The sequence below is a fragment of the Dipodomys spectabilis genome, unplaced genomic scaffold, assembly GCF_019054845.1.
Source record: "Dipodomys spectabilis isolate Male_0828 unplaced genomic scaffold, ASM1905484v1 ptg000002l, whole genome shotgun sequence".
NCBI lineage: Eukaryota > Metazoa > Chordata > Mammalia > Rodentia > Heteromyidae > Dipodomys > Dipodomys spectabilis.
The window spans coordinates 41,295,128-41,313,977 of record NW_024870679.1 but is presented as its reverse complement, the minus strand read 5'-3'; the positions used below and the strand labels follow the sequence as shown (position 1 = coordinate 41,313,977).

At 42.2% G+C, this 18,850-nt stretch overlaps 2 protein-coding genes across 3 annotated transcripts in view; one reads left to right on the top strand and one right to left on the bottom strand.

Annotated features, from left to right (window-relative positions):
* The window catches only part of Sync (syncoilin, intermediate filament protein), a 22,129-nt gene extending 19,137 nt beyond the window's left edge, over positions 1-2,992 (top strand). For both annotated transcript variants that reach the window (XM_042676280.1, XM_042676272.1), the window contains one exon: positions 1,382-2,992. In XM_042676280.1, the coding sequence (XP_042532214.1) occupies positions 1,382-1,406 (25 nt within the window). In that variant the 3' untranslated portion in view covers positions 1,407-2,992. The remainder of the gene's footprint in view (positions 1-1,381) is intronic.
* Positions 2,733-18,850, bottom strand: Rbbp4 (RB binding protein 4, chromatin remodeling factor). Its single transcript, XM_042676290.1, has 12 exons — positions 18,714-18,850; positions 17,968-18,115; positions 13,334-13,479; positions 11,105-11,278; positions 10,683-10,798; positions 9,592-9,752; positions 9,337-9,463; positions 9,121-9,198; positions 6,337-6,413; positions 5,948-6,005; positions 5,740-5,850; positions 2,733-3,568 (listed from the first exon to the last, which is right to left on the bottom strand). The coding sequence occupies exons 1-12, from the start codon at positions 18,727-18,729 to the stop codon at positions 3,503-3,505; spliced, it is 1,278 nt and encodes a 425-aa protein (XP_042532224.1). The 5' UTR covers positions 18,730-18,850; the 3' UTR covers positions 2,733-3,502.

Genomic DNA, 18,850 nt, shown 5'->3' with positions numbered 1-18,850 from the left:
ACTTAGGCAGTTATTTTTACTGTTTGTGAGATTATATCCTTTATTAGAGGATGACAATCTGTTAAACACTTCTGTGTGTCCACAGAAAAACACAACAATTACAAGTTTGCAAGCCAGGTGCTGGTGACTCACGCTCATAATCCTATTCAGGAGTCTAAGATCTGAGGATCCTGGTTCAAAGCCAGCCCAGCCAGGAAAGTTCCTGAGACCCAATTAACCACCAGAAAATCAGAAATGGAGTTGTGGTTCAAAGTGGTATAGTGCTAGCCTTCAGCTAAAGACTTCAGGGACAGCTCCGAAGACCTGAGTTCAAGCCCCATGACCAACAAAAAAAAAAACCAAAAAAGTTTGCCTGTCTCCTCTAAAATAATCAGCAAAAGAGCAGAACTACTCAAGAGGCTGAACACTGAAGGTGTAATAACCCCTTTGTAAGCACAAGGCAGTTCCAACACCTTGAAGAGTCTCAGGCAATTAATCTGGGCAGTGGAAAAATAAATTTAAATACTTTTATTACTTTTTTTTGTTGGCTGAACTCTGGGCCTGGGCGTTGTTCCTCAGCTCTTCAGCTCAAGGCTAGCACTCTACCACTTGGGCCACAGCGCCAGTTCTGGCCTTTTCTGCTTATATGGTGCTAAGGAATTGAACCCAGGCACTCATGCATGCAAGGCAAGCACTCTTATCACCGAGCCACCTTTCCAGCCTGAATATGCTTTTTGTTTATTGGGTACTATTTGAACTTGGACCTTATGCTTCCCTGGGCAGTTCTACTTGAGGTACAGCCCACCTTCACCCTCACACATTTTTAATATAGTCTCCATGTGTACCCAGGATGACCCAAAACTTGTTATCTCCCTGCCTCAGCTTTATATTTTTTGGTTGGTCATGGGGCTTGAACTCTGTCCCTCAGTTCTTCACCTCAAGGCTAGTGCTCTACCACTTGAGCCACGGCACCACTTCCGGTTTTCTAAGTGGTTTATTGGAGATAAAGAGTCTCATGGACTTTCGTGCCCAGGCTGGCTTTGAACCATGATCCTAAGATCTCAGCCTGAGTAGCTAGGATTACAGGCATGAGCCACTGGTGCCTGGCTCCTGCCTGAGCTTTCTAGGTGGTAGAATTACAAATGTGCCACCACATCAGTTTAGAAAAATCTTAATTATCCCCCTCTCATCACACAGGTTACCATTTATTCCATTTTGCAAACAGGAGGCTCCCTATTTTTTACTGGAATGTTATCTCTGATCATATATGAATGACTGTAGCAATCTCACCCAAAGACTGTTAACAAAATCTTGGACATCATTCACATTAACAAACTTTCTCTACTGTATTTGAAATTGCAGAAAGTACAAGTTTATTCTTTTTTTCCCCTCAACCTTACAGGGGCGGTTTAGAAATGTGTGGATAAATGTGTAACCTAGAAACAACTTCTTAGCAAAGGATCACTAAGTACCTGGGACATATTTCCCCCTGAAACAGACAAGAAAGTCAGAACTTGGCGAACATTTCACTCTGAAATTTGCAAATACTGACTTGACCTGCTTCAACAATTTCTAGTGCTGGTTAGAAGCAGAACACCATTCAACTTTTATCTGGATTCCACCTCTCAGGCTGCTGGTACTGCTATCAACACACTGAGGAATGAAAATATAAGACTCTATTTTCTGGCAGCACCTTTACCTTCACACTGAGGAATGGACAAATGTATGGACATACCTTTGCAAGATTATGAAGAATGTATGTTGCCTTATGTTGACCCAAACCACAGGAATATTTATTTTGGGGGACAAAGCTGGGGTGAAAAAAGACAGCCAATTTCCAAATTGTAAGGGTTTACAACTTAAATTCTTTTGTGCCATAATAAGTATCAGGTTTGCAATGGATCTTCTTTCAAAGTTTACTTTTCCTGAAAGTCTATGAAGATTCAGTTTACTCTTACAATTGTGTGGAGCTATGGCTTAAGTGGTATACTGCCAGCAACCAGTGAGAGTACAGGCTTGGTTCTGAATTCAAGCTCCAGTACCAGCAAAAACAAACTAAAACCTGGAGTTAATTTTCACCTACATCCTAAAACTAGATTTGAAGAAAAGGAACAATTTACACTTGAACTTAATGGCTTAAGACTATTCAGTTTTTTCCCAAAGATCTTAGGTTTATTTTTTAGGCCAATTATCTACTCAGAGGAAACAAAAACTGTATTGCTAAGGACCTAGCATTTTATGGCACTTGGTGATAAACATTAATACTTTAAGTACAAGTCATGGTTAAATACTCAAACCTTTTCCAAATTTAAATTGTGCCTTAAATTCTACCACTCTGCCTTTGACATTCTTCAAAGCCTGTAAAATACCTAAGGACTTAAAAAAAGATGTCATTTTATCAGACTAGTCCATTCACTTCTAGTTCAGCGTTTTGTCTTTTATTTCTACTGTAAAAACTCTTTTCTATAGGTTTGGGTGTATTATATTTAATCCTTTTCTACAAAGACCATTGAAAACAACTTGTCATCAGAATACTCTTTCTTCTAAAAGCCAGACTGTTATTTGATGAATGTTATATGATAAATAAAACCCATTATAGCATAGGGTTATGTAGAAAAGCAATTTATTCCATTATAAGCACTTACACAGTTAGTCATGGAGATTAACAGGCCTGCTGGTGAAACGGGTCACCCAAAATGGAGATGGTATCAAACTAGTGATCAAGGACTAACTCCTAAAAAAAAAAAAGCAACTTTTATCAAGGATTAATTTAATTTTAAGAACAAATATAAGCTATCAATTCACTCTTCTTAACTTGACAGTCCACCTGTGGTACAACTGCCAGGTAAAAACATACAACTTTACAACTTGGTGGTCCCAAGTTAAAAAAACAAAACAACACAACAAAAACCATTTCACAGAAAGGAAAGGCATAATATGAAAACAGCCCAAGAAATACACTAATGAGCAAAAATATATGGGCAAGGAGGAACATGTAGTTTCAAATTAACTGAAGAAAACCAAGAGAAAACTGGTCTATGTAGGAAAATGTGCATCCTGGAAAGTCAGGTGTGAAGTGAAGTCTTTAGGGATCTATATGACTTGAATCTCCCCTTATTCCTGAATAAAAATGACATCTTTCAGTATTTATACTTCATGGCTCAGACACCTACCTCATTTGGCTCTATTCCTTACTCACTCTAGCCTTTAGTCTGAAAAACTGGGGATATAGCATAAGAAGAAAAATAATCACACATAACATATCCCTTTCTGGAGCTACTTTAGACCTGGGTTTTTACTAGAAAATTCCTGAAGAATATTTAAATACATATCTGTGGCTTTGTTGAATTAAGTCCCCCAGTTAATATTTAGAAAATACCCACTGTTTAGATTAATGGCATTGTTGGTGGTACTATTATAGAGGGATAGCTGAACAAAGTCTGTGTCTCAAAACCAGTGTTAAATCAATCTCAGGGTAGAAAAGAATAAAAAGGGGAGTCTAAAACCACAAGTGCAGACATATCTAGGATCCTTGTCCTTCTGGATCCACACTTCCTTCAGGGTCTTCATCATTGTAAATGTTCTCTGCCTGTCCAAAAACAAGAAACAATATATTTAGTAAACAGGAAATGTATATGAGACATGAATCATGAATAATGGTATACTACACAGAAAATAGGTAGCTGGTCAGTCAGAGGCACAAGCATTAGGTTTAGCTGCTGTCTTCATAACCAATATTCTCAAGTCTTTTGATGAAATATTACCAATCATAGCCAAAAAAGTAAAAGCAAGTCCAGTGCCTATCAACTGATGGGAAAAATCCTGTCCATCAAATAATTATTTGTCTAATAAAAAAGCTATTAACAAGCCAGGTGTGCCAGTGGCTCACACCTGTAATCCTAGCTACTCAGGAAGTTGAGATCTGAGGACAGTGGTTCAAAGCCAGCTCCAACGGGAAAGTCTGTAAGAATCTTATCTCCAATTAACCACCAGAAGTGGCACTGTATCTGAAGAGATAAAGTGCTCGCCTTGAGCTAAAGAGCTGAGAGACAGTGCCCAGGACAAGAGTTCAAGCCCTATGACTAAACAACAACAAAAGGGAAACAAAAGAAAGCAAAGCAGTTGTTTATGGGGAACAGGGTTTCCTTTTTTTTTTTTTTTTGTCCGTCACTGGCCTGAACTCTGGGCCTGGGCGCTGTCCCTCAGCTCTTCAGCTCAAGGCTGGCACTCTACCACTTGAGCCACAGCGCCACTTATGGCCTTTTCTGCTTATGTGGTGCGGAGGAATCGAACCCAGGGGCTCATGCATGCAAGGCAAGCACTCTACCACTGAGCCACCTTCCCAGCCCCCAGGGTTTCTTTTTGAAGCAATGAAAATTATTCTAAAACTGTGGTAATATGAGCACAACTAACAAAAAACACTGAATTGTAATATTAAAAACCTTCCTCAAATCCAGTGTTCCAAATCTCAATGTTAGTCAAATGGAGATGAGTCTCACTGACTTTCCTGCCCGGGCTGCCTGTAAACTGTGATCCTCAGATCTCAGCCTCCTAAGTAGATAGGATTACAGGCATGAGTCAGCCACAACCAGCTTCCTTTTAACTGACAGTTTATCAAGGCTGCCCAATTCACTTTCCCATTACAACACCAACTACAAACCCAACAATGATGGCCCATGCCTGTAATTCTATGGGTACTCAGGAGGTTGAGACCGGGAGGATGGTGGTTTAAAGCCAGATGTATATCTTCAACCATCTCTCCATTACTGACAATATCTAATATAATAGAAATCCTATGTAAATAGTAGCTCTACTATATTGTTTAGGGAAAAAACAATAAAACAATTTATATGCTGGGTGCCAGTGACTCACACCTATAATCCTAGCTATTCAGGTGGCTGGGATCTAAGGAGCTCAGTTTGAAGTATTCCAGGCAGGAAAGTCCATGAGAATCTAATCTCCAATTAAAACACCAAAAGGCTGAAAGCGGAGTTGTTGACTTAACTACCGCTTGAATCACAGCTCCACTTCCAGCTTTTTGGTGGTGATCAGATCTCAGTCTCCTAAATAGCTAGGATTATAGGTTTGTGCCTGGCTTTATGATATGTTTTGATATTCTTCCTTGCATGAAGCTCTGGGTTCCATTCCTCAGTACCACATAAACAGCAAAAGCCGGAAGCGGCACTGTGGCTCAAGCGGTACAGTGTTAGCCTTGAGCAAATGAAGCTCACAGCCAGGCACTGGTGGCTCACGCCTGTAATCCTAGCTACTCAGGAGGCTGAGATCCTGAGGATCTCGGTTCAAAGCCAGCCAGGGCAGGAAAGACCCTGCCTGTGAGACTCCTATCTCCAATAAAACCACTAGAAAACAGGAAGTGGCACTGTGGCTCAAGTAAGCGCTCGCCTTGAGCTGAAGAGCTGAGGGATCAGTGCCCAGGCCCAGAGTTCAAGCCACACAACCAACTCCCCCCCCCTCCCAAAAAAAAAAGAAGCTCAGGGACAGTGCCCAAACCCTGAGTTCAAGACCCAGGACTGAAGAAAAAAGAAAAGAAATGTGCTCATTACCTGACTTATATAACTGTAACCCTCTGTATATCACCTTCACAATAAAATTCTAAAAAGTAATGCACTGCATACAAAGGAGGGGAAAAAGAAAAAAAACAAGTGAGACCATGAGGTCAAGTTTAAGCCCCAGTACTGGTACAATGGCGTGCGTGCGTACATGTACACGTACACACACACACCAGTTGAAAACACTTACCATTTGCCACACCTGCATGATATTATCTTCTGATACAGAACAAATCACCCAAGGTTCATTGGGATTCCAGGAGAAATCAGATATCTTGGCAGTGTGACCACCATGAATAAACTAAAGAGGAACAAAAATATATAAAATGTAGACAGAAATTACAAATTGTGAAAAAAGATTAGTGACTATTCAATATGTCTCAGTGCTTATTACATACCAGCAACTCTGGTGGGCCATCCTCTGCATCTTCTGGGGATTGTTCTTCTCCAATTTTACTAAGTTCAAAAAAATTTTAAGAAATTAAAGAGGGGGGGAGGGTTGGGAAGGTGGTAAGAGTGCTTGCCTAGCATGCATGAAGCCCTGGGTTCGATTCCTCAGCACCACATAAACAGAAAAGGCCAGAAGTGGCACTGTGGCTCAAGTGGTAGAACACTAGCCTTCAGCTGAAGAGCTCAGAGACAGTGCCTAGGCCCAGAGTTCAAGCCCCATCACCGACCAAAAAAAAAATAAAAAAGTTATCCTGCATAACTAGCCTTGGAAAGTGGAAATAAAGATAAAAACTTCATAGAAAGCAACATTACCATGGAGAACAGACCCAAGACTTACCTTAAGTCCCAAACATTCAGTCTGCGATCAGTACCACTAGAAGCCAATATAGTCTCATTATGAGGGGACCACTGAACCTACACATAAGAATGAAGAAAAAAAGCAATGAATTAGAAAAGAGGGCTAGGATGGTGGCTCAGTGGTAGAGTGCTGTTTGCTTCGCATTCATGAGGCTCTGGATTTGATTCCTCAGCACCACATAAACAGAAAAAGATGAAAGTGGTGCTGTGGCTCAAGTGGTAGAATGCTAGCCTTGAGCTAAAGAGCTGAGGGACAGTGCCCAGATCCAGAGTTCAACCCCACAACAGACAAAAAATAAAACAAAATAAAAATAAACAAAAAAAAAAAATTGTAAGAGAAAAGAGAAAGCTGGGTGTCCAGCTCATTAACAGAATATACACCACTGCCTGAGAGGTCCTGAGGTCAATTCCCACCAACCCTTGTTACACTTAAAATTCCATAAAACAATCTTATATGAGCAGACAAAAAAGTTAACTACAAACATGCAAAAAATTATACACTTAGGGCTGAGAAGGTGGCTCAGTGGTAGAGCGCTTGCCTTGCATTCTCAAGGCCCTGGGTTCGATTCCTCAGCACCATATAAGCAAAAAGAAAAAAGCCGGAAGTGGCGCTGTGGCTCAAGTGGTAGAGTGCTAGCCTTAAGCTGAAGAGCTGAGAGACAGCGCCCAGGCCCAGAGTTCAGGCCCCACGACCGGACCCCACCCCCAAAAAATAAAAAAATTATACACTTAGTTATTGTTAAGAAAGTGCTGTCTCATGGTACAAAGAGGCATTATATTGGCAGCAGGCTAAGAAAAGTTGGGATACTCTTCAAGCAAGAACACCATTATAAACCAAGACAAAGAGATCCACGGGGTGTAGTGGTACATGCCTTTAGTTCTAGCATTCTTAAAGCAGAGGCAAGAGGATGGTTAAGTTAGGCTACATAAGGAGATGCTATATTAAAATAAACCGAGCCAAGCCACAAAAACAAAACAACCAAAACAAAAAAACCAGATCTTCATTAAAATCTTTCACTGTTAATAACTTATTTGTATATATTGATCCTGGGGCTATTCCTCCCACGTACCCCTTTACGGGTATGCCATTATTCTTGGTTGAGATTAGGTTTTGCTAACTTTCTGCCTAGGCTGATTTTAACCAGAGATCCTCCTGACCTTGGCCTCCTCAGTAGCTGAGATTATAGGTGTATTCTACTACATGCATCCCTTTTTTTTCACAACAGGCTCTAGGCAGCCCAGGCTGGCCTTAAACATTATTCGTTTTTCTGGTCAGTCATGGGGCTTGAACTCTGGGCTTAGGCACTGTCCCCGTGCTCTTCAACTCAAGGCGAGCGCTCTACTTCTTGAGCCACAGCCCCACTTCTGGTTTTCTGGTGGTTTACTGAAGATAAAAGAGTCTCATGGGGGCCTGGGAAGGTGGCCCAGTGGTAGAGTGCTTGCCTTGCATGCATGAGGCCCTGGGTTCAATTCCTCAGCACCACATAAGCAAAAAAAAAAAAAAAAAAAAAAGCCGGAAGTGGCGCTGTGGCTCAAGTGGTAGAGCGCTAGCCTTGAGCTGAAGAGCTGAGGGATAGCGCCCAGGCTCAGAGTTCAGGCCCCACGACCAGACAAAAAAAAAAGAGCCTCATGGATTTTCCTGCCTGGGCTGGCTTTGAACTGTGATCTTCAGATCTCAGCCTCCTTAGCAGTTAGGATTACAGGCGTGAGCCGCTGGCATCTGGCTCTTAAACATTATTCTTCTGACCTTAAACCAGTCAAGTGCTGGGATTACAGAAATATTACAATAATTTCCAGATTCGGTATGAAATTTCAAGTTTTTGACAAAACTATATAACATATACTCTTTACAGTGTTTTAACTTTGAACACAGTGCAATTATTTACTGAGAGGGAGCTGAATGTTAAGAAAGGAGCTCTAAACTGCTGAAGTAGGAAATACGAAGCTAATAATTTAGGTTGGTATAAAACCAAACATAGGGGGCTGGGAAGGTGGCTCAGTGGTAGAGTGCTTGCCTTGCATGTATGAAGCCCTGGGTTCGATTCTTTAACACCATATAAGCAGAAAAAGCTGGAAGTGGGGCTGAGGCTCAAGTGGTAGAGCACTAGTCGACAGCTGAAGAGCTGAAGGACAGCGCCCAGGCCAAGTTCAGGCCCCACAACCAACAACAACAACAAAAAAAACCCAACAACAACAAAAAACCAAACACAGGTCCAAGCTATAAAGCCAGCCAGGCAGAAATGTCCAAGAGACTCTAATCTTCAGTTCGCCACAAAAGCCAAAAGCGGAGCTATGGCTCATATACAGCACTAGCCTTGAGTGAAAAAGCTCAGGGACAGCAACCAGGTTGTGTTCCAAGCCCCAGGATCAGCCATACCTCATCCATAAAATAATAAAAAAAAATTTTTTTAAGAAAGAAAATAAGAAACAGGAACAAGGCTGACTCATTAAATGAGGTACTAATCTTTCTGAGAAAAGGTAGCCGAGGTTGGCCTAACCTCATTGTGTAGCACATATTGACCTCCAGCTATCAATCTTCCTTCTTCAGTTTCCTGTATACTGGAATTACAAGTATGTACCACTGTATTAACATTAGGTTTGGTTAACATTTGAAGAATGTAGTTATCCAATAACTACTATTGTCTTCTCATGGAGCAGAAATAGCAATAGCACACAAGACTTTTGTTATTTTTAGCAATGTTAACATAAGTGTACTCATTTACTTCCCATAGTCTTAAAAAAGAGCAGCACTGGTTTCCCTTACCTGGAATATTTCATCCTTATGTGATTCAAAGGAATGCAACTTAAGTTTCAGATTTCTTAAATCCCACAAGGCAACAGTCTATGTACAAAAAAGAAAAGATCAATAATGTTTTTGTAAGAGAAAGCAAATCCATTAACTGCAAGACTGCTTCATATTTAAAAGATGCTACGGAAATTTACCCTATGTATTTATTCCTTTAAAATAAACCAAACTGACCTTGTCAGCTGATCCTGTGGCAAGAATGAACTCACTATAAGGATTGAAAGATAAGCAGTTCACTTCAGCAGTGTGAGCATCAACTGAGTGGCTTGGCTTGGAAGTATTGTTTGAACGAGTATCCCAACTTTGGTTATTAAAAAAAAAAAAAAGGAAAAAAAAAGAAAAAGAGCAAATGGAAAAAAGCATGAAATGGTGACTACTATAAAACTTAAATAATGTGTGAATAAAAACTAAACAATGGGTTCTACTCACATCATAAGTTTCTGATCATCAGCAACTGACCCAAAAAGAGACTCATGAAGCAGATGCCAGGAAACATCTTCTACTACTGCTGTATGCCCGGTGAAGATGGTCTTTGCATCTACAACTTTTCCTTCCTTTGGAACTGCACTGATGTCCCATAAGCAGATGGTCTTAAATTTTTAAAATTAGCATACATTACTTACACAAAGTTTCACTGTGATTTCCATGTATGTATATAATGTACTTCCATCAACCTTACTCTATCTTTCCCCTATACTTGTCATCTCCCTTTCAAAGAAACTACCACCATGATATCTATCCTCATGCAAACGCTTCATTTGCTAACATTCCACCACTTGACCCACAACTTTATTTAGTCATTGTTTTTGTTAGTGAATATTAACTGTATACACAGGTTTCACTTAAGTTTCTCAGGTGTGCATATATTTATTTTGTTTATAATAAATAAGCCCTATCCTGGGCTGTATAGGTGGCTTAATGCTAGCCTAGCCTGCAGGAAGTACCACATAAACAGAGAAAGTAGGAAGTGGCTCTGTGGCTCAAGTGGTAGAGTGCTAGCCTTGAGCAGAAAAGCACAGGGACAGTGTCCAGGCCCTGAGTTCAAGCCTGCGGGGAAAAAAATCCCAAAACAGTAAGCCCTATCTATTTCTTTCCCCCCTTCCCTATTGATCAACAGCTTTGAGATTCTTTATGCATAGTTGTGATGTATTTCAAAATTATTCAGCCTCCATCTTAAAGGTTAAATTTAAAATTATATAAAAGGCCGGGAGATGGTGGCTCATACTTGTAATCCTAGCTACTCAGGAGGCTGAGCTCTGAGGGTCATGGTTTGAAGCCAGCTGGGGCAGACAAGTTTGTAAGACTCTCGTCTTCAGAAAAAACTAGAAATGGTGCTGTCTCAAGTGGTAGAACATTAGCCTTGACCACAAAGAGGCTCAGAGACATGCCCAGGCCCTCAGTTCAAACACCAGGACCAGGAAAAAAAAATTCAAAGATTCTCACTCTCCACCCCCCAGTCCCTCCAAAGAAACTAATTGGTAACTAGCCCAGATGTGCTTCAAAATTACAAAGATACACACATGGTCATCTGAAGCACTAAGTAAGTGCCCACTGAGATTTGGGTTCCAAGAAAGCCCATAGCCTTCCTTCTGATGTCCACGGAGACGTAAGTCAGGGTTGCACTCTCCAGAAGGGTCTGAAAAGTTAACAAACGTATCAAGACTATCAAGTCCACTGCTTCTCCACTAAGCAAAACAAAACAAAGCACTGATCATGAAGTCTAAAGCTTCTTAACACTCACAAACAAAAAATGTTACAGCTAAATAAATACATGTTTAAGTGGCATAATCGTTCTGTTTTATGTAAAGCATTTTTTATTTGAAGGAAGTAATATGCAAGAAAACAATTCACATGAATCAATATAAATTCCAACAGGCTAAATTATATAAAAAGCAAAGGAAGCAATTAAACAGAATAAGTGAACGTAAAAAAGCAGTAGTACCTGGCTTAGAAGGATGTTTTGTGTAGTCAAAAACAAGAACATCACTGGATGGAGTCTTTGTTGCAATGATGCAAGGATTCTGAGGCATGTAGCGAGCCCTGTTTACTTCTCCTTCATGGTTGATCTTGATTTCTATTTCAATTTTCCCACTAACAGAGCCAAAACCTCCAAATTCTGCAAACAAATTAATCTTAAGTAAGAGAGAAATAAGAGCTATTCTGTATGTATCATCCAGCATGTAAAGACATAGGCAAACCCTTTCCCAGTAAAGACATATAACACTAGACATTTGTTAGCACCACAAAGTGCCTCAGACCCTTCTGACTCCAGACACGTAATTAAGTATAAAATATCCTCATTTGGTACGTTTTGATCTAAAATTAAATAGTGGAAAGATGAAAGGAATGACATTGATAAATTGTAACCCCCCCACACTTTTGCCAGTTGTGGGGCCTGAACTCTGGGCCTGGGTGCTGTCCTTCAGCTCTTCAGCTCAAGGCTAGCGCGCTCTACCACTTGAGCCACAGCGCCATTTGTGGCCTTTTCTGCTTATGTGGTGCTGAGGAATAGAACCCAGGGCCACATGCACGCAAGGCAAGCACTCTACCACTGAGCCAACTTCCCGGCCCTGTAACCCCTTTGTAGAACTACTTAAAAGATGGTAATAATTAAAAGAAGTTAAGGGGCTGGGAATATGGCTTAGTGGTAGTGCTTGCCTAACATGCATGAAGCCCTGGGTTCAATTCCTCAGTACCACATAAGCAGAAAAAGCAGGAGTAGCCCTGTGGCTCAAGTGGTAGAGTGCTAGCCTTGAGCAAAAAGCAGCTTAGGGACAGTGCCCAGGCCCTGAACTCAAGCCCCAAAAAATAAGGAAAAGAAATTAAGACTGCCAATTCATTTCAAAAGGTTCATGATGAACAGTTTTCAAATCTCACTTGAGGTATAAAACATAAGATGCTGAATGAGCAAACAAGTTACTATTTTAATGACTATTAAACTACAGTATGAGGCACTGGAGAATCTATCTTCACATGTTTTATTTGAAGCTCTGGATTGGGATGAAAGATCATCCCTTCTTGTCCCCATTTCTTTTGAAGAAAGGGAGACACAAGTGCTCCTATTTAACATTTTTGTTTTGGCAACACTGGGTTGTACTTTAGACTTTATACTTGATACAAAAATGCTCTAACCATTTGAGCTATGCTGCACTGTGCCACCCTACCTCACCCTCTTAATTTACAAATTATAGTCCTTGGTCAAAATGAATCAGGTAGGCAAAAACTAAGAAAAGGCATTTTGAGTATTTTTCTGGTGATAATATTAGGGCTGGAACTCTACCACTTATACTATACTTTCAGCCTAGTTTTTTGCCGGTTGAGAGGCTTATGGACTCTTCTGCTCAAGTTTCAAACTGTTATTTTCCAGAACTTTTTTTTTTGGTCGGTCATGGGACTGAACGCTGTCCCTCAAGCTCTTCAGCTCAAGGCTAGCACTCTACCACTTAAGCCACAGCACCACTTTTGGCTTTTTTCTGCTTATGTGGTGCTGAGGAATCAAACCCAGGGCCTCATGCATGCAAGGCAAGCACTCTACCACCAAGCCAACTTCCCAGCCCATATTTTCCAGAACTTAAAACCTCCTGAGTAGTATGAACCACCAGTGTGTGGCTTCAATGAGTATGGTTTATACTCACTCATATCCAATTTTCACCAATATTTCCTCCAAGAATGCACAGTAATAAATATAGGTAGGTCTTTGCTTCTAATGCAGAAATCCCACCAGCATCTTTTTATTCCCTTTAGTGCTAGTCTTAGGGCTTGAATTCAGAACTTCAGCACTATCCCCCATCTTTTTTGTTGTTTGCCAAGAGCTAACTAGCACTGTACCACTTGAGCCACAGCTCCACTTTTGGCTTTTTGCTGACTGGAGTCTCACAGATTTCCTGCCAGGCTAGCTTCCAAATGTTTTCAGATCTCATCTTCCTGAGTGCCTAGGATTATAGGTACAAGCTACTCCATAATAAAATGGCTACTCCGTTTTATTAAGAAGCTTAGAACAAAGGCTCAGAATCAAGTATGTGTTAAACGTTTCTTTTAGATTGCAGACTCAGCCTTTTCAAACTTAAAAAAATTTTAGTTCTAACTTGAGAGGCAACTTTATCAAACTGGCTGTATTGTAATAATTCAAAAACATGAAAAATAAAACCTATGTATCTTCTAATATTCATACCTCCTTTCTCACTGTCATAGTGTGATGCGTCAAACTGAGCATCATCATTGGGGAGCTGTACACTGGCTATCACAAGGTGGTTTTGCTCATCCGATGTGTGTGTCCCCAGGACAAGACGATGAATGCTGAAATCTTTCCCTTCCGGTCTGTAATAGTAATAGTCACTTATTAATTAGTAACAGCAAGAGATATCACATATATGCAAAATTTATTATAACAGATTTTGAAAGGGAAAACCCATTAAAGACCTACTTTTAATATACCATCAGTAAAATAATTCCTAGCACCCTGTCTGACTCCCCAAAGAAAAGAACATTAGGTAAACAGAAAGAATCTGGGTAAACTTAACTGAGATCAAACAGTAGTGGAGGGAAGAAAGGAGAGAAAGAGCTGGGAGATAGAGGAAAACAAACAACAGGGCTAAATGTGGCTTAGTGATATAGTGCTTGCCTAGAAAAAGCCAAGAGTGGTGTTGTGGCCCAGGTGGTAGAGTGCTAGCCTTGAGCAAAAGAAGTTCAGGGACAGTGACCAGGCCAAATTCAAGCAAAAATAAAAAAATATATACTACATGAATGGTACACAAAAAAAAAGGGGGGGTTAATTAAAATGAAAAAACAAAAAACAAAACTTGAAGAGATCAAACTCAAAGCAGGATGGCAGTGGCTCATGCTTGTAATCCTAGACACTCAGGAGGCTGAGATCTAAAGATTATGGCTCAAAGCCAGCCCAGACAGGAAAATCCCTGAGACTCTTACCCCAAAGAAAAACCAGAAGTGGAACTATGAATCAAGTGGTAGAGTGCTAGCCTTGAGCAAAAAAGCTCAGAGACAGTGTCCAGGGCTCAAGTTCAAGCCCCAGGACTAAACAGAGACTAAACAGAACAGTCTCAAACATAACACCATGTTAGTACTTTACACACACTATTTAAACGCTCTATCATCACTAGTAGTATTCCTATTTGAGAATGAAGATACTTGAAGTTTAGGAAAATTAAAGCAATCCACGATTACACAACCACTAAGTAAAAAACCAAGGCTAAAGTCCAAATCTAGCTTTGTCCTTTCCCTGACTTGAACTCCTTATGACACTTTCACTCACTGGCTGGAGCTCTATACCACCTGAGCCATCCTTTCAAACCCTCTAGCTTTTGAGGTAGAAAAGCACATTGGGAGAAAGAAGAGAAGAAATCAGCCTGAGCTACATAATGAGACTCTGTCCTAAATGAGAACTTAAAAGGTTTTGTGGATAAATTGTAAATTGTAGAGAACAAGGAATTATGGTAAATTTCTAAACAGGGACATAGCTTAATATCATTTGTGTTCCCTTCAGGATTAATCTAACAGTATAAACTGTGGTCCAAGAACCTTGGTGTACTAATGTACACATGTAATCCCAGCATTCAGGATGTTGAGGCAGAAGCCTGCATTGCTGTCAGCCAGGGCTAAACAGTGAGATCACGTCTCAAAAATAACAAAAAGGGGCTGGGAAGGTGGCACGGTAGAATGCTTGAGTTGCATGTCTGAGGCCCTGGGTTCAATTCCTCAGCACTACATAAGCAAAAAGAAAAAAGCCGGAAGTGGCACTGTGGCTCAAGTGGTAGAGTGCTAGCCTTGAGCTGAAGAGCTGAGGGACAGCGCCCAGGCCCAGAGTTCAGGCCCACAACCGGACCCCCCCCCCCCCCCCCCCCCCGCAAAAAAACCAAGAACCAAAAAAAAATATAATCCTAAGACCATTAGTATCAGGATCATCTGCAAAGTTGTTAGAAATAAAAATGATCAGGTCCTCTTCAGACCTACTGAATTAAGAACCTTGGAGGTGCACACACTATTTTACATCTCCAGTTGATTATATTGTTGTACATCACAATTTGAAAACCCCTGGTCTAGTTAGGAAATATGTTCACATTAGAAATACTACTCAGGGGCTGGGAAGGTGGCTCAGTGGTAGAGTGCCTGCCTTGCATGCATGAGGTCCTGGGTTTGATTCCTTAGTACCACATAAGCAGAAAAAGCCAGAAGTAGCACTGTGGCTCGTAGAGCGCTAGCCTTGAGATGAAGAGCTGAGGGACAGGGCCCAGGCCAACTTCAGGCTCCACGACCAGACCCAAAAAAGAAAAAAAAAGAAAAAAAAATAGAAAAAGAAAAATTATTCAAAAGGATGAAGGGAAAAATCTAAGAAATGTCAAAAAAAGACTATGGAGATTTTATCAGAAGATGTTAAATTGGAGAAATAGTAAGATACTCCAGAGAAGAAACCAATAGGGGGCTAGGAATGTGGCTTTGTAGTAGAGTGCTTATGTAGTAAGCATGAGGCCCTGGGTTCAATTCCTCAGCATCATATAAACAGAAAAGGCCAGAAGCAGTGCTGTGGCTCAAAGTGGTAGAGTGCTAGCCTTAAGCAAGGGACAGGGCCCATGCCGAGTTCAGGCCCCACAACAGACCAAAAACAAAAAAGAGAAAGAAAGAAACCAGCAGGCAGCCAAACAGCAAGAACTCAACATTAGGTCTAGAGATACCAATATAAACGTCTCTGTACAACTCTGACAGGCAAATATACTAGGAATATCTACTCTGTGTAGCAAAAGAACACAGGAAAGAAAGGACCTGAAAAGAAAATTAAAAAGGTCTGTTTAGGAAGTTAGGCAAAAAAATAGAAAAGAGGGAGAATAACAGTGATGCAGAACCTACAGCCATGTTTTGAAAGAAAAAAACAAATTGAAGGATTAAAAACAATAGAAAAGCCCCCCAGAAAGAGTAAGCACTTGTAATCTTCACCTTAAACCAAACACTGCTCACACCTTGTATTATTTATAGATCTGTTTATGCAGAAATTTTACTAAATATGTAGATTTCTGCTTTGGGGAATTTAGTCTGTGTTGCTTTACAAACCAAGACATCACTAATCAGCTGGGAAGGGGGGGGGCACACGACGGACTTAGTAGACATAGGTACTCACTGGTCCAAAATTTAGTACATGATTATAGCAAATTGAAATTACAATCTAACCATTTTCTTTTTTTGGGGGGGGTGGGGGGAGGGGGAAGTCTTGGGTCTTGAACTCTGGGTTTGGGCGCTGTCCCTGAGCTCTTCAGCTCAAGGCTAGTGCTCTATCACCTTTACCCACACTTTCCTTTTCCACAGGTTAATGAGAGATTAAGAATCTCAGACTTTCCACCGTGGGCTGGCTTTAAACAGCAATGCCCGGATCTCAGCCCTCAGCCTCCTAAGTAACTAGGATTACAGGTGTGAGCCACTGGTGCCTGGCTAACGTGTCTGTTTTTTTGCAGGACCTGGAGCTTGAACTAGGGCCTGGGCGCCTGGGGATGGGCAGGGTCTTATTTTGTAGCCCAAACAGTCCTCAACCCCAAATCCATAAAAAAAAAAAAAAATGCCAGAGCCACCAGTGAGATAACATCTCAGTGTGACCACACCCAGCAAACAATACAAGTTCTTCAGTGTTTTATCATTGAAAACAGGAGAAATCTCTGCCCAAGCCAGAATTCCAAGTATTTCATAAGATCAGCAATCAGTTAAACTTGGGAACTTCCAATATTTACAAAGTTTCCAATTCCAAGTATCTAGGTTATAGCTTTGTTCAAAAGCTTTAGCATCAAAACCCCTCTTTCCTTAAGCCATTCTTTTTTTGTTTTTTTGGGTCCAGTTGTGGGGCCTGAACTCTGGGCCTGGGCGCTGTCTCTCAGCTCTTCAGCTCAAGGCTAGCGCTCTACCACTAGAGCCATAGCGCCACTTGCGGCTTTTTTTCTTTTTGCTTATATGGTGCTGGGGAATCGAACCCAGGGCCTCATGCATGCAAGGCAAGCACTCTACCACTGAGCCACCTTCCCAGCTCCCCTTAAGCCATTCTTATATGTATGGCAAACTTCCCATACCTGTAGACTTGAATCAGTCCAGTACCATTTTGTAAATATCACTTGTTAATCTTAGTTTGAAATCTAATTTCCTAATATTCTGGAAAGTGAAGCAATTATTCCAACAGACACCGATTGTACACATACTACACTAACAGTTATCTCTAGCTACCTTCAGGTTTGCATTGTAACTCCTTTCTGGACCTACCAAGTAGAAGTATGTATTTCCCTTTTGATTTAAACCCTACCGCCACAGGCTTGTAATTGTACTGACAGGTGGAATCATACTAGTCTAAAGCCCTTACTACTTTCAACTTCTTAAATCAAACGACACAAAGCTGGGAGCCAGGGACTCACACTCATAATCTCACCGGCTCAGGAGGCTGAGATCTGAGGACGAAGGTTCAAAGGGAGCCCAGGCAGGAAATGTATTGGAGACCCTTACCTCTAAACGAAGTGGTGGAGGGCTGGATCTGGGGGGCGGGGAAGCCAAGGGACAGCACCCAGACCGGTTCAAGCCCCATAATCAACCTACACATTTTGCTGAACGAACTGGACTTAAAACGTTTACCTCTTGCCTGGTAAGTCCACAAAATAATTGTACATTCTGCCTCACTTTTGGGGCTAGGAAAGACAAATGTTATTAACAGACTCTGATCACATGGCTTCTGGGGGGAGGTGACAAGAGAGAAAAAACATGGAAGAATCAACGTAGGACATTTATATTGAAGAGCTATCAAAGTAACGTTTAAGAGACTCCTGTCACCTGGTCACATCGGGAAGCCACTGTGCAGTGAGGCTGGGCCACTCCAGGGCATGGGTCATCACCAAGTCGTACAGAAAGGGAGTGTTCTTTTTCCATATTTTGTACTCCTCGTTGATCACACGCTCTTCCACTGCGTCGTCAAAGGCTGCTACAATTGTTGTAAACAGTAACAACTTAAGTTAGCCAACAGCAACACAAAACAAGGGGAAAATAACCCTCCCCAAAGCTCCGGGAATGGCTCCTTCGTTCCGACTTTGAAATGGTGGGAATCTGTCTGAAATTCCCTAGACGCAGCCACCAGCGCGGCTCTCCACCTCGGCAGGCCGGAAATGCTCTGGCCGCCCGGGCCACGCACTCCGTTACCCGTTTGGGGCGACGGCTCCTGGGACCCCGAAGCCCGCTCCAGCGCGAGGGAAGTCCGCAGGACCGGCGAGACGGCCCGCGCACCGGGCCTAGGGGGAGGGAACGGCGTAGGGAAGCCCAGGAAGGCGGAGGGTCCGACTGCGAGCGCGACGAAGGCAGGACACCCGCCGGGGCCCCAGCCGTCGGCGTCGCCCCGCATCCGCTCCCGGGGAGCGGGCGCGCTGTGAGCCCGCCCCGCCGCTAGCTCCCACCTCACGGCCGCGTTACTGGGGCTGCGTTCCGTTGGGTAGAGTCGGGCCTGCCTTCCCTATTCGGCCTTATAGGGGACCACGCCGCAGTCCCGGCCACCCCACGCCCTGCCGAGGAAACCTCAGCATTCTCACCTTCCTTGTCGGCCATGGCGGCAGGCTAGCCGAGGGGAGGGGGGAATCCCGGGGTCGTACGTTGCGGGAGGGGCGGGGAGGCTGCGAGCGCTCGCTCGGCGCGCGCGGCCTCTATTGTTTCCTGCGGCCCCTGCGTG

Coding starts and splice junctions, on each gene's coding strand:
- Rbbp4 (XM_042676290.1), bottom strand. Junction 9,199..9,336: donor CCACAGGATCAGCTGACAAG/GTCAGTTTGGTT, acceptor TTTTGTACATAG/ACTGTTGCCTTGTGGGATTT. Junction 6,414..9,120: donor ATAAGGATGAAATATTCCAG/GTAAGGGAAACC, acceptor TCTTATGTGTAG/GTTCAGTGGTCCCCTCATAA.